This window comes from Vigna unguiculata, chromosome 8, assembly GCF_037176805.1.
Source record: "Vigna unguiculata cultivar grain cowpea cultivar isolate G323 ecotype 2 chromosome 8, ASM3717680v1, whole genome shotgun sequence".
NCBI lineage: Eukaryota > Viridiplantae > Streptophyta > Magnoliopsida > Fabales > Fabaceae > Vigna > Vigna unguiculata.
The window spans coordinates 30,918,791-30,933,981 of NC_140799.1; the positions used below are offsets into that span (position 1 = coordinate 30,918,791).

At 32.7% G+C, this 15,191-nt stretch overlaps 1 protein-coding gene across 2 annotated transcripts; it reads right to left on the bottom strand.

Moving 5' to 3' along the window:
• Positions 1 to 564: 564 nt before the first annotated feature.
• LOC114193178 (uncharacterized) lies at positions 565 to 3,898 on the bottom strand. Of its 2 annotated transcripts, XM_028082892.2 has the most exons (6): positions 3,467 to 3,894; positions 2,565 to 2,655; positions 2,324 to 2,484; positions 1,562 to 1,589; positions 1,234 to 1,342; positions 565 to 947 (listed from the first exon to the last, which is right to left on the bottom strand). In XM_028082892.2, exons 1-6 carry the CDS (start codon positions 3,668 to 3,670, stop codon positions 866 to 868), a joined length of 675 nt encoding a protein of 224 aa, XP_027938693.1. In that variant the 5' UTR covers positions 3,671 to 3,894; the 3' UTR covers positions 565 to 865. The 2 variants fall into 2 exon arrangements, with proteins under 2 accessions (XP_027938693.1, XP_027938692.1); XM_028082891.2 differs by lacking the exon at positions 1,234 to 1,342 and having other exon boundaries at positions 3,467 to 3,898.
• Positions 3,899 to 15,191: the final 11,293 nt, after the last annotated feature.

The following is a 15,191-nucleotide window of genomic DNA, read 5'->3' on the forward strand; positions in this document are numbered from 1 at the left end:
AGAAATTTTTTAAGCTGACATGTTACTGTGACAGGAACCTTGACATTTGATGTCACCATTTGTTTTTACCTGATGTCATTTTCTAGGGGGTTTGCTTGGATATCGTAATTTGTACTTTTTTTTTGGTAATTTGATCTCTTAAATTTGATTCAAGGCCTTTATTTACGTATTCTCTCTATGGAACAGCCTCGGGTGTGCATTAATTTTCATATCCTTTTTCTGGTCTTTTAATTTTTTTAGTCAGTTTTTATTGTCCAGACATTTTAAATGATTGTATGATGAGTATAGGTGAAAGTCAGAGCTGGCTTGGTGGGGTTCAATTTGCAAGAAGTCTTCTTAGTTAAATAGATCAGTCATAGGTATTTAATTTCTCTATCATTAACGTAATTTTGATTCTTGTTTCTGGAAATGGTATTGATATTGTTAATATTAATATTGTTTCCACAGAAACACCCTCTAATATCTTAGGCGATCTCATTTGATTTTATTTTCATTATATGTTCTTGTTAAACATCATTTAAATTTAATCAACCATACCTAAATTTTAATTGTCAACATATCATATCAAATTAAAAAATGAACGACTTTATTATTTCAATCAAACTTGAATTATGGCCGGAATCTGAGTTAGGTACAGCTGGAGAAAGCAAGGATATGTTTCATGTGTTCAGGGCCAAGTTGTGAATAAGAATTTGAATAGCACTCGGGACATTTGAATAAAGATATTTACATGATCAAACTACATTAAGATCAATTGAACTTCGGTGCAGAGGGAGTGTACCAAACCAAGCTTAATTGCAGCACAAGCAAATACACAACAGTCAATTTACTACAGTTCAACTTTTCTTCAAGCTGCATCGGCAGATCACAGTAGCTTTGATATAACTTGGCAAGAAGTCCAAAATGCTTTAGTGGCAATCCTTGCAACAACAGGATTTTGATATATCCTGTCAAGAGAAAAAGTGAAAGATATCAATAAAAATTAAACCATGATCTCAGAAGAGGGTAAAAGAGTCACACTAATTTTTCTGCACTTTACTAAATATAAAAACAAATTGACAACAGTTTAAACCCAGAATCAGTGTCCCACATAAGTTATCAATGAAGTTATACTAACAGGAAGTAACCAACTGCATAGATAAACATGTTACATGGTACATCAACTAGGTTGGACATTAATGAGTTCCTTAACATTTACTGAGAAGAGCAGGGTGTTTGGTAATAAGCCATTACCCAATGGCTGTAGCTCCCCATGATGCAACATTATAAACAACTTTGCTCCCATCCCATGCCTTTCGAAGCTTTCCCTTTTTCTTTTGCACGGAAAATGTCTTGCTAAGAGCTATAAAAACACGTCAAAAAAGTCATAAATGATAAATTCTTTCCCATTCCTTTATCTAGGTAATACTTGGCTAAAGTAGAGTACAAAACTTTATCTAGAATGAGTAAGGTAGCCAAGGAGATGCTTCTACTTTCTTCCCCATTTTCCACTCAAGCGTATGGAGTTGTGGACAAAACAAGAAATAAGACCATATATTATGGAGGAAGCAACCAAACTCACCATCCTGGAGTTGATTTGGGGTTAAATCCTGCAAAAGGCAAAATACTCAATCAGAGATAATTGAAGTGCTCAAATTGCAATTTAAATTATGAATCACCGAACTAAATATTTGAACTGTAAATCGTAAATCCGACCAAATTTAAAATACGGGGACAAAAAGAAATAGGTTGAACTTTATCATACTATAGTGCTCAATGTAATAGTTTTGAAAGAAAAAATTTCCATGAAAACAGATATTGAACATCAAAGCCAGAGACAAAAGGAAAACAATATATTTGGAGGTAGTTATTAATGCAATACTCATTTGCAAACTATTTTCTGATATTCAAACTTCGCCAGATATAAATTGGACATCTTCCTATAGAAAATAAGCTTTAGAAACTTAAACTTCACTATAAACCATGGAAGGAAAAACATTTTAATGCACCAAATAGTCATGTTCGCTTAAACAGCATTGCAGTAAACATACAAGACAACTTTACAAATGGTTGAGGAACAATCCCCACAACCTTTCAGGTAACATACAAGTCCTTTTTTCTGTTTCTGGAATTTGCATCCTAACTGAGAAGCATATGCAGTGTCTGTTACATAGGCATATACAAGAACTCAGAAGGTGCTTTTAAGTCAACAGATTTAGACTTTCAGATTTTTCAGATTATAGCAGTTAAGAGTGACACAATTAAGAGTAACTTATACCTAGGCCCTAAATTGATGGGTACGGTAGAGAGTCTGAGATAACAAAAGACTACACTGATAACAAACCTTGGTTTGCTTGAGGGACAACAAATATGCAGCCATGAAGCATGCTATTCCTTCCACTATATCTTCTTGTTTAACAAGGACATAATCTTCTTGGTCTGAGTTCGCCTCTTCACCTTCCCAAAGATCATTTTCGTTAACAAAATCCCAAGAACCACCTTCTTCTGTCAAAACCAAGCTTTTTTCATTAGCATTCTAAAAGTAAAGACCCAAACAAAAAAAGAACATTTGCACGAGTCGGTACCAACTACACTGAGAGAAACTGATGCTTGTGCATGCTCCAACTTTTCAAGGAAGTCAGGACATTCAACTCTAGATTTGATTAGGTCACACAACTGCATGGAGCACACAACATTCCAAGCTATCAAGTTAAATCTCAAACAAAATATCAAATATCCTTCTTAACAAATCGTCAATGCATAATACACATAGCATCAACTACAATATACAAGCACAGCACTAACAATAATTACATCTAGAAGAAGTACTTGTTCCACATAAAAAGGCTACCGTCAAACAGACACAAAAACACCTTTGTTGTAAATGGTTGTTTGCATTAGCACAACAAAATAGGACAGTTGTGTGTTTGGAAACAGTTGACACCAACTTAAACCCCACATTAGCTTCGATCCAACACTTATCTTGCCAATCCTTTTTGCGCTTTGGAAAATACCAACGAACATTTTTTTTTTTGCCTTTAAAACGGTAATCAAAACACGCTATTAGACAGTCGTTTTACACTGTTCTTCAACCAGAATTGGAATTTCGTTTATTGACCAATGTCGACCTTCAATGCAAACTTTTATTACGCTGATTATTAGGGTAAATCTTCAATCTTGATACGAAACGGCATAAAAGGTATCTAAAAAGTGCATCTAAGTTTTACAAAGAAAAAAAAAAGAAAAAGAAGCTTTATCACTTCAAAAATTCAAAGTAATCGTTTATCAAAGAAGCCCTCATTTTTTCTCTAACACGGGACTGAGAAGCCTTTTGTTATTCATCACATAAATCATACATAAAAAGGCAAGTTTTCCTCGCTCGAAACGCACAATGCGAACAAATAACATAGAAAATCCCAAAAACGCTTACCCTAACGGATAGAAATTTCAAGTATCTAAGTTGGAAGAGAAAAAAGAGAGTAATTGCCTGATCGGTTTCTGGATCGGGGGGCGTGGAAGGATGCGATTCGTCAGAGTCTTCTTCTTCTTCCTCCTCTTCTTGTTCTTGCTGTTGTCCATCGGAAGCATTGATGAGTTCAAGGGCTCTCTGACACTGTTCCAGCATGGCCTCAAGGGTTTTCCGCTTCACCCGAACCGGGTTCGGGTTCGGATCGGAGACCCCAACCTCCATTCCGGTTCGGAAAGGGGAACGGGTTGGTGTTTGTGCGTTGACGACGGTGGCGAGAGGAGAGAGAAGAGAGTTATTGGTGGCGGCGTGGAAGACACGTGACTTTTTGTTTTCTTAATTTTAGCAATTTTGAATTTCAATGTTAATTTTGCGGACGAGGTTGTCGGTTGTGTTTTCGAGGACGAAGGAAAGAAGAACAGAAACAAACAAAGCAGCGTCAGGATTGTGCTGCTCCCAATGCAATTCATAGGCTTTCTTTCTGTTTTTTTTTTCTTTTGCAAAATTTGCAGGGTCCTCTTTTTTTCTCCAATGAAATTCATTTTAGAAGCATAATTAAAAAAACAACTAATTTTTTTTAGGAGAATTATGAACAAAATATTTACTAAATAAATTGAGATTATATCTGAAATATTATTTATTTTTGAAAAGAATGTCTAGTGTATCAAAATGAATTATTGAAAATTATAAAACTTTCTAATTCTTACATATGAGGTCTACTAGCTAGACATGGAACGAATATCCAGAAGATTATATGACATTAAAGTTGATGAAGAAAATATATGAATGACATTAATTATGTAAAGAACAAGTACGAGGTATAATAAATTATATCTGAACATCGAACAAAGATTATATATGAATGAGATTACAATTAGATTATTATATAAGTTTCAATAAAGAACAATAAAAGGATTGAGATATTGATATATTGGTGAAATTATTATAATTGATTTATTTAAATATAATAATAAAAGTATCAATTGATATTTCGTAGATATTTAATAGTAGTAGTACGTAGTTACATAAGTTCATAATCTAAAAATTCAAATAACTTTTAGTAAACTGACACTATGAGCAATTTGATTGTGTTATTTATTTATTTTTTATAATGTAAGATTTTGAGCACATAAAGAGCAAAACACGTTTACTTTAATTTGGACCTTATTATTAGTGAAGACATTTGTAAATTTATATCATAAAAGTTTGACTTGTTGTTCCACAATTTGAAACAACCAAAACAAATGGGCGAAGTTGGTTTTCCATCCCAATCTCCGTAATTATTGCAACCAAGAAGAAATATTATTCATGACAAGACCAATTGACTAGCATGGTGAAGAAAATTTTGGACTATTTCTCCCATAACTTACAGCCACAAGGGAAGAAAATATTATTTTTTGACCTTGCTTAAAGCTTAACATGCAAGTCAGACCTTATTTAAATAGATACAACCTCAGCTTTACTTGTTTAATGTATAATTTTTAATGTTTAAGAACTGCTAATTAATTATATGAATTATATATATAATATCTATTAAGGTGACTACTTCTTTTGCATGTGCTACAAAAAGGGTTCTAATGAGTTAATTTGTGAAATTCGTATCATTCTTTATCCTTAGAGTTTTGTATGAATAGTTACATAGATATACTAAGTTATACAATTCAGAAAAAGGTTTTAAAGATATAGAGGACAAAAGGTGATGAATGACTTGACAATTAGTTCAGCATGTTAGATCTTACAATTCATTTCACTTGATTTTATGAAGTTGTTTGATGAATACATTATTACGAAATAATGTATTTTGTATGAATAGTTACATAGATATACTGAGTTGTGATCTAGTTAACATAAGTGAAATTATTTCATTTTATTTTATGAAATTGTTTAATAATGAATACATTATTATGAGATTGTTTTGTGGATGCTTTATTACTCCAAAACTATAACATTTGAATATAAAAATTTTCTCTAAGGAAATGTGGAAAGCGAGTTTATTGTGGGTCTGGAGTGCATTGTCCAGAAAAGTCTAATGGTGTGTTTGGATATAGTATTTTAATGAAGCAATTCATTTTTTTTTTTTGAAGAATTTAGATTTCTTTGTAATGAAATGTTTTGTTTGGACAAAGAAATTAAAAAACATTTAAAATGCAAGCATTTTTTTGAAGTATTTCAATTAGTTAAATTAGTAGAAATTCAAATACCCTCAAAATAGGTAGAATTTGAAATTCTTCTCACTCAACTTCATACTCTGAACTCTTTGGTAGAGTTCTTAATTTGACCTAGTCTGTAGGCAGACTCGATGAGCCAAACGAGCCAGGTGGGCCTGACAACCCAAACGGATCGAGCTAGCCCAATCACACAAACAAGTTGGGCGAGCTTGACGACCCAAACAACTCGGGTAGGCCTAACGATGCACACGGGCCAAGCAGGCCTAACAACACAAACGAGTCGGGTTGGCCCGACGAACCAAGCAGGAACGACGACCCAAACAGGTCAGACGGGTCCGACTAGCCTGACGATCCAGATGGACCCTATTGGCCCAACAACCTAACCAGGTCGGACTGACCCATCAACACAAATTGGTCGAACGAGTCCATTGCACAAACGGACCCAACGACCTAGATGGGCCGGGTGGGCCCAATGACCTAGAGGGACCAAGCGGGCCAATGACCTAGACGGGTTGGGCTGGTCAGACTTGTCAAGATCATCGGGTCAGTCCAACATCTAGGTTTCTCGACTGGTCCGGCCCGTATAGGTTATCAGATTAGACCAGCCTGACTGGGTAGTCGGGTCGTCGAGTTCGTTTCCAAATTTATCCTGAACTCAAAACATAATTAAGTCTAAAATAAATATTGTTAAAATGAAATTTTATTTTACAAGACATTCAAATGTTTTATCCAAACAAGAAATTGAAATGTAAGGTATTTTAATTTCTTTATCCAAACAATTTATTTTGAAAATGAAGGGAATTTAATTACAGACAATTCAAACAGTGGCGAAACTTGACCAAAAATTTTAGGGGGGGCCAAATTATATTTATTATATATAAATTATTATTTTTTAATTAAAAAATTAATTTCTTTTAATTAAAAAAAATAATTAATTTACATCATTCTTTTATTCAAAATAAGCACTCATGAAAGAGTAACATAAAGTTTATCATCAACAATAATATATTAAAAAAAAACAAAAGTTACCTTTATTTAGAGTGCTCCTTTACGCTTTTTCAATGACTTAAAATCTTCAATAATTGAATCAGAGCTGAAGTTAGTTGCAATATCCCTTTCAATATAGATTATCACAGTGCTTGCTAAAAATTTAGCCTCCATCTTATTTCTCAACTTGTTCTTGATTATTTTCATTGCAGAAAAAGATCTTTCAGTTGTAGCCAAACATGTACATAACTCTTGCATTGTTGATAAATTCTTCAAATTTGAATCTTGACGAGCATCAATAATGAAATGTTGAAGTTGAAAATTCAAATTAATCTTCTCTTGCTCATTGAAATCCATGGGATAATATTTTTCCACAAGAGTGCAAATTTTATCAATATTAAAAGCTTTATAAGCATCCTTAGGATCCAAAGCGGAGCTTAGAATTAATAACTCCATTGCTTGGTCATTAAATCTACAATTAAAGAGTTAAGGAACATTTTGGACCGAACAATTTCATTTTTTGAGTAAGTTCATCTTACTCAAAAGAAGAAATTGTTTGGTCTAAAATGTTCCTTAACTCTTCAATTTTGCCGTAGTGCAATTTGATTTTGAAAATAATAAAAATTGATGGTGAAAATTGAAATGAAAATAAAACGGAAGAAAAAGATGGATGCACGAAAGAAAGAAACCAAATAAAAAAGTATAAGAAATTATAATAGAGAAAAAAACGTGATTTTTAAATTTTAAAAAAGATTTTTCAAACTAAATTAATATAAATAAGGTAATAATATATAAATAAAGTAATAATATATAATAAATAAAGTAATAATATATAAATAAAGTAGTAATATATAAATATTTTTTTTAAATATATAGAAAATAAAATAAAAAAAATAAATTAATATAAATAAAATAATAATTTATAAATATTATTTTTTAAATATATAGAAAATAAAATATAAAAAAATCAATTAATATAAATAAAATAATAATTTATAAATATTATTTTTTAAATATATAGAAAATAAAATATTCTTCCGCCAATGAATTCAAATATAATGAATTTCAATTTCTCAACATTGTTAAAATGCTTCATCCAAATACAAGGTAAAATGTAAATGTTTTGTTGTATTTTTTCTTTCTATCGATTGTGTGTGTTTTAGATGTTGAGTTTCTTTCATGTAATTTGGTTTACAATATATCATATGTGCGAATATAAGATTTGGTATGTGAGTATTATTTGAGAAAGAGTTGTACATGTCAGGTTTTACAGAGGGGGTTTCACTAGGGAGAACAACACCAATGAGATCTGAGCCTAACCACATAAGACACTGACACCACTCTCAACCCAAAACCTTAAGGCAATGGGTTTATGGGTCTTGATTCTTATATAGTGCTCTACTTTCTCATTTCTGGTCAATGTGGGACTTAGACTCACACTTGTATTCCTAACAATCTTCCCCTCAAGGGTGAGTCCCTTTAACCACATTGGTACGCCCCCCTCCAGCGGAAGCTGCCCAACCACGAGTACTCCTTTTCTGCCCTTTTCTGTACCGCCGTTATTCTTAACGGGACACGCTTTACCTGAAACCCTTATCTGGGACTCTTGCCAGGAAGACTTTCGATACTAGGACCATACTGGTACTGCACTCGTCTGAGTCGGTATTAACCATCGGCTCTGATACCACTTGTCAGGTTTTTACAGAGGGGGTTTCACTGGGGAGAACAACACCAATGAGATCTGAGCCTAACCACATAAGACACTGACACCACTCTCAACCCAAAACCTTAAGGCAATGGGTTTATGGGTCTTGATTCTTATATAGTGCTCTACTTTCTAATTTCTGGTCAATGTGGGACTTAGACTCACACTTGGATTCCTAACAATCTCCCCGTCAAGGGTGAGTCCCTTCAACCACATTGGTACACTCCCCCTCCAGCGGAAGCATTCCCAACCACGAGTACCCCTTCTCGTACCGCCGTTCATCTTAACGGGCACGCTTACCTGGAACCCTTAACTGGGACTCTTGCCAGGAAGACTTTCGATATAGGGACTTGCACTCGTCTGAGCTGGTTTTTAACCATCGGCTCTGATACCACTTGTTAGGTTTACAGAGGGGGTTTCATTGGGGAGAACAACACCAATGAGATCTGAGCCTAACCACATAAGATACTGATGGTCCTCTGTTTATGAGATAGGCTGCTGTGCTTGAAGAAGTATGGTCTGGAAATGAGGTAAACCTTTCACATCTGAAAGTTTTTGGTTGTGCTTCATATATTTTGTTGAACTCTAATAGTAGAGATAAATTGGACCCCAAGGCAAAGCGATGCTATTTCATTGGCTATGGATCTGACATGTATGGCTACAGGTTTTGGGATGACCAAAACAAGAAAATTATCAGAAGTAGAAATGTTACTTTTAATGAAAACATGTTCTATAAGGACAGGACTGCAGAATTTGCAAATGCAAATAAAAAGTCAGAGCAGGTATCATTAGAAGAAGTTTCAGAAAGTGATGTAGCCAACAGAAGGCAGAATACAGAAGTAGAGCCTGAGTCAGAGCCCGAGTCAGAGTTTGGGTCAGAACCTGAACAGATAGTAGAGTCAGTAACTCCTGAATTACCGACTAGAAGGTCTAGCAGAACCATTGTAGCACCACAAAGGTACTCCCCTTCATTGCATTACTTGTTGTTGACTGATGCTGGTGAGCCAGAGCATTTTGCTAAGGCTATGCAGGGAGGTGAATCTATTAAGTGGGAGCTAGCAATGGAAGATGAGATAAAGTCTCTTCAAAAGAATAAGACATGGTCTTTAACCAAGCTTCCAGAAGGAAAGAAGGTTTTGCAAAACAGGTGGGTCTATCGGTTAAAAGAAGAACCAGATGGCAGCAAACGATATAAGGCCAGACTCGTAGTGAAAGGGTTCCAATAGAGACAAGGAATTGACTTCACAGAAATTTTCTCTCATGTTGTCAAGATGACTACCATCAGAGTTATCTTGAGTATAGTAGCTGCAGAAAATCTTCATCTGGAGCAGTTAGATGTGAAAACTGCATTCCTACATGGAGATCTTGAGGAAGAAATCTTTATGGCACAACCAAAAGGTTTTGAAGTACAAGGCAAAGAGAATATTGTATGCAAGCTTCATAAAAGTTTGTATGGGTTGAAACAAGCACCGCGACAATGGTATAAGAAGTTTAATGAGTTTATGAGAAACTCAGGATTTCACAGATGTGAAGAAGATCATTGTTGTTATGTGAAGAAATATATTGATAGTTATATCATTCTTGCCTTGTATGTTGATGACATGTTGATTGCTGGTGCTAATATGGCAGAAATTGACAGGTTGAAGAAACAATTGTCAGAAAATTTTGAAATGAAGGATCTTGGTCCAGCCAAGCAAATTCTTGGTATGAGAATTTCCAGGGATAGATCTAAAGGTATTCTAAATTTATCTCAGGAAAAATATATAGAAAAGTTGCTTAGCAGGTTCAATGTTGGAAATGCTAAAACCAGGAATACACCTTTGGGAACTCACTTAAAGTTCTAAAAAAGGCAATCTTCTCAGACAGAGGAAGAAGAAAATCACATGTCTAAAGTGCCATATGCATCTGCAGTAGGGAGCTTGATGTATGCTATGGTTTGCACCAGACCTGATATAGCACATGCAGTGGGAGTTGTGAGCAGGTTTCTATCCAATCCCGGAAAGGAGCATTGGGAAGGAGTGAAGTGGATATTGAGATATTTGAAGGGCACTTCAAAGATGCATTTGTCCTTTAAAAGAAGTAATCTCACTTTACAGGGGTTTTCTGATGCAGATTTGGGAGGTGATTTGGATGGTAGAAAGAGCACAACAGGTTATATTTTTACGTTGGGTGGCACAGCTATCAGTTGGAAGTCCAAACTTCAAGGAAGAGTCTCCCTTTCAACCACTGAAGCTGAATATATAGCTATCTCAGAAACAGCAAAAGAGATGATATGGTTGAAGAATCTTCTAAAAGAATTAGGAAAAGGGCAAGATGAACCTTCATTGTTCAGTGACAGTCAAAGTGCCATTTGTCTTGCTAAAAATCCAATTCTTCACTCTAGATGCAAACACATTGAATTGAAGTATCATTTTATCAGAAACTTGATAAATGATGGAGATTTGATTTTATTGAAGATTCCAGGTGCAGAGAATCCAGCTGATATGTTGACCAAGACTGTCACAACAACTAAGTTGAGGCTTTGCATTGCCTCAACTGGCCTTCGAGAAGATTGATGATGAAAGCACTACACTAGGTGGTAATGTAAATCAAACCCCAAGTGGGAGAATTGTTAGAATTATGGTGCTTGATTTAGTCCCACATCGCTTAGAATAGTGAGTTGTGGTTCTCTATTTTACTATATAAGAGACTCTATGTAAAGCTTTAAGATACACCAAAAATACAAATACTTTCTAGTGTAGTCGTGGACGTAGGCATACACATTGTAGCCGAACCACGTTAAATTCTCTGTGTCTATTTTTCTCTCCTTTATTCTTTCCTTTATTGCCTTGTTCCTAACAGTACATTCAATTTTAGATTTCTAAGCTCAATAACAAAGGACATGTGTCAAAGTTAAATGCTAGGAAGATATGAAATTTTATGAATTGTGAGTAAATTTTACTGAGAAGTTATATATTTATTTATTTGAATCAGTGAAGATAGAATAATAATGTGGAAATTTCATTTTCAAATACGAAAATTTTTAAAATTTTTATTTGTTGGAGAAATGTAACATCCTGAAAAATTATGATAATTAGGAAAATAAATAAATGGAATTAAATACATATTTCAAGTATAAGATAAAATGGTTTAGTAATTAATTAATTAAAAAAATATTAGATATCATATATATTTTTATATATTGTCATATATTAATAAGTAATAATTAATTATTTTAAAAATATTTATTAAAAAATTATTATAAGAGATATAATGATTTATTATTATTTATTTTGATTATTTTTCATAAAATTATCAAGGAGTATATTGAGAATATATTTATTGTGTAAATTGTTATTATAAGAAAGATTTAGTTATTAAAGAAAGATTACGTCGGAAATAAGGTGAATATCAAAATGTATAAGCCAAATATTTTTGTATATTTCTTAAGAGATAAAATATTTGATAATATGAGAATAATTTTAAAAGATTATAGAATGTATGAAAATTATTTAAGTTAGTTTTCGTTATTTTATCTCCAAGGATATTACAAGATCTTTAAAGTCTCATATTTTATTTGAAAGATCTAATGAGATTTTTTCTAAAGAAACAAAACAGAAAAGTAAGAAAAAGATATATTTGACATTTTATAGTTATTACATGGATCATGTAAAATCTCTTAAAAGTATATATAAAGTTGTAGTTTCAAATATTCCAATTCAATTCAAGAAACAACTCTATTTCAAGAACTTAAATGGTTCCATTGTAAATGATCTTTTGATGGACATTTTCCCTTCGCTTTACTTTTTTTTGATTACTTTCTTAATGATATAGAATGTGTCCCTGTGCGATGTTTTCTTCAGTCAAAATCGCCTTTCATTGTTCAAGAACATGACCTTTCATCCATTGACTTAAGCTAGAAGATTGGATCATACTGATTCCAAGTTATCCAATAATAATATTCCCTCCATGTATCACAAATCATCTAACTTACATTTAATGAAACTATAATAGATACTCTTAATTTTCTTTCAAAGATACATTATGTCATTTCACCAAATAAAACAATAATGTATACAAAGTAACATGAATGACAGAATAAATAGAAACCTCTATAATACAAATCATAAGTGTCAAACAATATAAGCATTACAACCATAATGTGTATATATACACCAAACTACATTGTAACAAGGACTTATCTATTATACCCATTCTTTCAACTTGGCTGATGAATGTGTTGGGTGGTAAACTTTTAGTTAATGGATCCGCTATCATTAAGTTTGTACCAATATGCTCAATTGATATATGTTATTTTTGTACTTCCTCTTTAACTGATAAATACTTCAAATCCACGTGTCTTGCTCCTTTCAAGTATTTATCATTCTTTGAAAAGAAAAAAACTACAAAATTATCACAATAATCCTTATTGGTCTTGCTATATTACCAATAGTACCAAACCTCAAAGTAAATTTCTGGAACCCTAATGCTTGAACTGTGGCCTTAAGGCATGGCACTAATTTAGCCTCCATGGTAGAAGTGACAATCACATATTGTTTTGCACTTTTCTATGATACCACTCCTCCAATCGAAAGAAAGATGTATCCAAATGTGGGTTTTCTTGAGTCCACACATCTAACAAAATCCGAATCTGAATAGCCAATCACCAAGGTGATATGACTTTTTATATGTAAGCATGTAATCCTTTATGCCTTGTAAATACCTAAGAACATTCTTTGTAGGTTTTTAGTGTTCTATTCCATGATTGCTTTGATGTCGACTCAACATTCATACAACAAAGCTAATGTTTGGTTGAGTACATGTTTGGGCATGTATCAAACTCCACTTATTCACCAGAAATCGACTATGCATCCAGTAAATTTATGAAAGTCGACTTCAAGAGAAAGTTTTCGCACAACTATGGAAGTCCAACACAACTACAGAAGTCACCTTACCTTACGAAAGTCGACTTGCTGTCTTAATGACTTACGGATGTGATTCTTTTAGCTTGTCCACGGAAGTTTACTTCCGGAATTTATCCCTATTTGCCACTTCTGGAAACACTCCACTTATGGAAGTCGCCACTTCCGGACACTTTTCTTTTTTCTTACGAAAGTTGTTAATTCCGAACAACATCGCACTCCGCACACTTTTCTCCCATGGAAGTTGTCACTTTCGGAAATGAAAATAATATTTTACAAATTGTTACAGTTTAATTAACGTATAAATAAGTACGCTGATTTTATTTGTGAAGTGATTATATTAATATTGAGCTGGATTAATCAATTTGGACCTAAATTAATAAGAATGTGAACTTTTGTCATGAAATTAAACTAATAAGAATATGAACTTTTGAATTATTAAATGAGATTTAAAATAGAAATTAATTGAGTTAGAAGATAGTTAAAAACTTAAATAAAGTAATATGCTACTTTAGTTTTGAACTATAAAACTGAGTAATCAACACGAGTTTCATTGTAAATTATTTTGGATTGATTTTAAGCATTGCAAAACTTATTTGTATTTTGTAAAATATTTTTAATACAAGTATTTTTTTTTGACTATACTTATTGGTTTAATTATCCCTTTAGTCCCCATTTTGGAGGCAAAATCTCGAAATGGTACCCAAATTTTTAAAAGTCTCAAAATGGTCCCTTTTTTTTGTTAAAACGTCTCACGTTTGCCCTTTTCGTTAAGTCAAGGTTGACGCCGTTAGAGAGAGTGTCACGTGTCAGTTCCTCGATTTTTTGAATTTTTTTTTTATGAGTTAAAATGTTCTTACTTGCAAGACTAAGAAGATTTTATCTGACTAAAGATAAATTTAATGAACTAAAGTTACTTAGTTTTTATTAAAATTTTAAAGATCCTTTAAAAACAATTTGAAGGCACGGAAACGTAAATATTAAATATCATAAAATCGCTTAAAATTAACTTCAATACAAAAGTTATAACTCAACATAATTCAGATGACAAGAATAATAAAGTTGAGTCAAACTCAATCAAATGCAAATGACTAGACACATCAAAATTTTATATTTATTTATCATCATCGGTAATTAGGTTTACTTAACATTTGATGTGTTTTTTATAAATTTATAATGAGATTAATTTTTTGGATATGAAATAATTATTTGGAGGATATAGATTAAACTTGTGTTTCAGTTAAGTGTCAAAGTTTGACGCTCCTTGTTTCAGGTAGAAAATGTATATCCAACACAAAATGTTTGTGTAGTTTGTTTGTAATTTTGACATTAAATTTACATAAATCCTAAGTAAGTGGGAATGAATAATCTCATATTCTACGATTTTGATGGATCCATTATTTATACCTAGAGAATAGTTCATTTGAATGACTAACAATGATAAATTATAACATAGATCGAACTATTTAGTAATTAAAATCTTATCTTCGAAGTAAAATTTGTAAAAGCTATTTATAAATGAGATAGTATAATAAGACTATTTGAAGTAGAATAAGATAAATAAAAAAACGTATTTTACATTCTAGATGCTACATGATAGAGATAACACAAGATATCATTTAGATTTTCTATTAGACCTTTTTTTTTTATTTTCTGTTAGTTTGTTGTGAGTTTTTGTTAGCATGTAACCTTTACCATTTATATATTTACGGTTTTCTACTTTATTCTAAGTGTAATAAGCCTGTATACTACATGTCTATGTTTAAGATGCCAACTTGTGTGGGTGAAGAGATTAAGAAAATACAATGGAAATTATTTTGGGGATTGGGAACAAAGGATAGAAAAATAGCTTGGGTCCAATGGGAAAAAATGTGTCAAAAAAAAGAAAAGGGTGGTCTTGGGATTAAGGATATCAAATCATTTAACATGGCTTTACTAGGGAAATGCAAGTGGAGACTAGGAACAGAAAAAACAGGGTTATGGAA

What these genes read in the sequence shown, in the direction of transcription:
- LOC114193178 (XM_028082891.2), bottom strand. Translation starts at nt 3,670, where the DNA reads ATGGAGGTTGGGGTCTCCGATCCGAACCCGAACCCGGTTCGGGTGAAG. An exon ending in CCGATCCAGAAACCGATCAG is followed by an intron (nt 2,656 to 3,466) that starts GCAATTACTCTC and finishes TGCTCCATGCAG; the next exon opens with TTGTGTGACCTAATCAAATC. An exon ending in TGTCCCTCAAGCAAACCAAG is followed by an intron (nt 1,590 to 2,323) that starts GTTTGTTATCAG and finishes TGCCTTTTGCAG; the next exon opens with GATTTAACCCCAAATCAACT.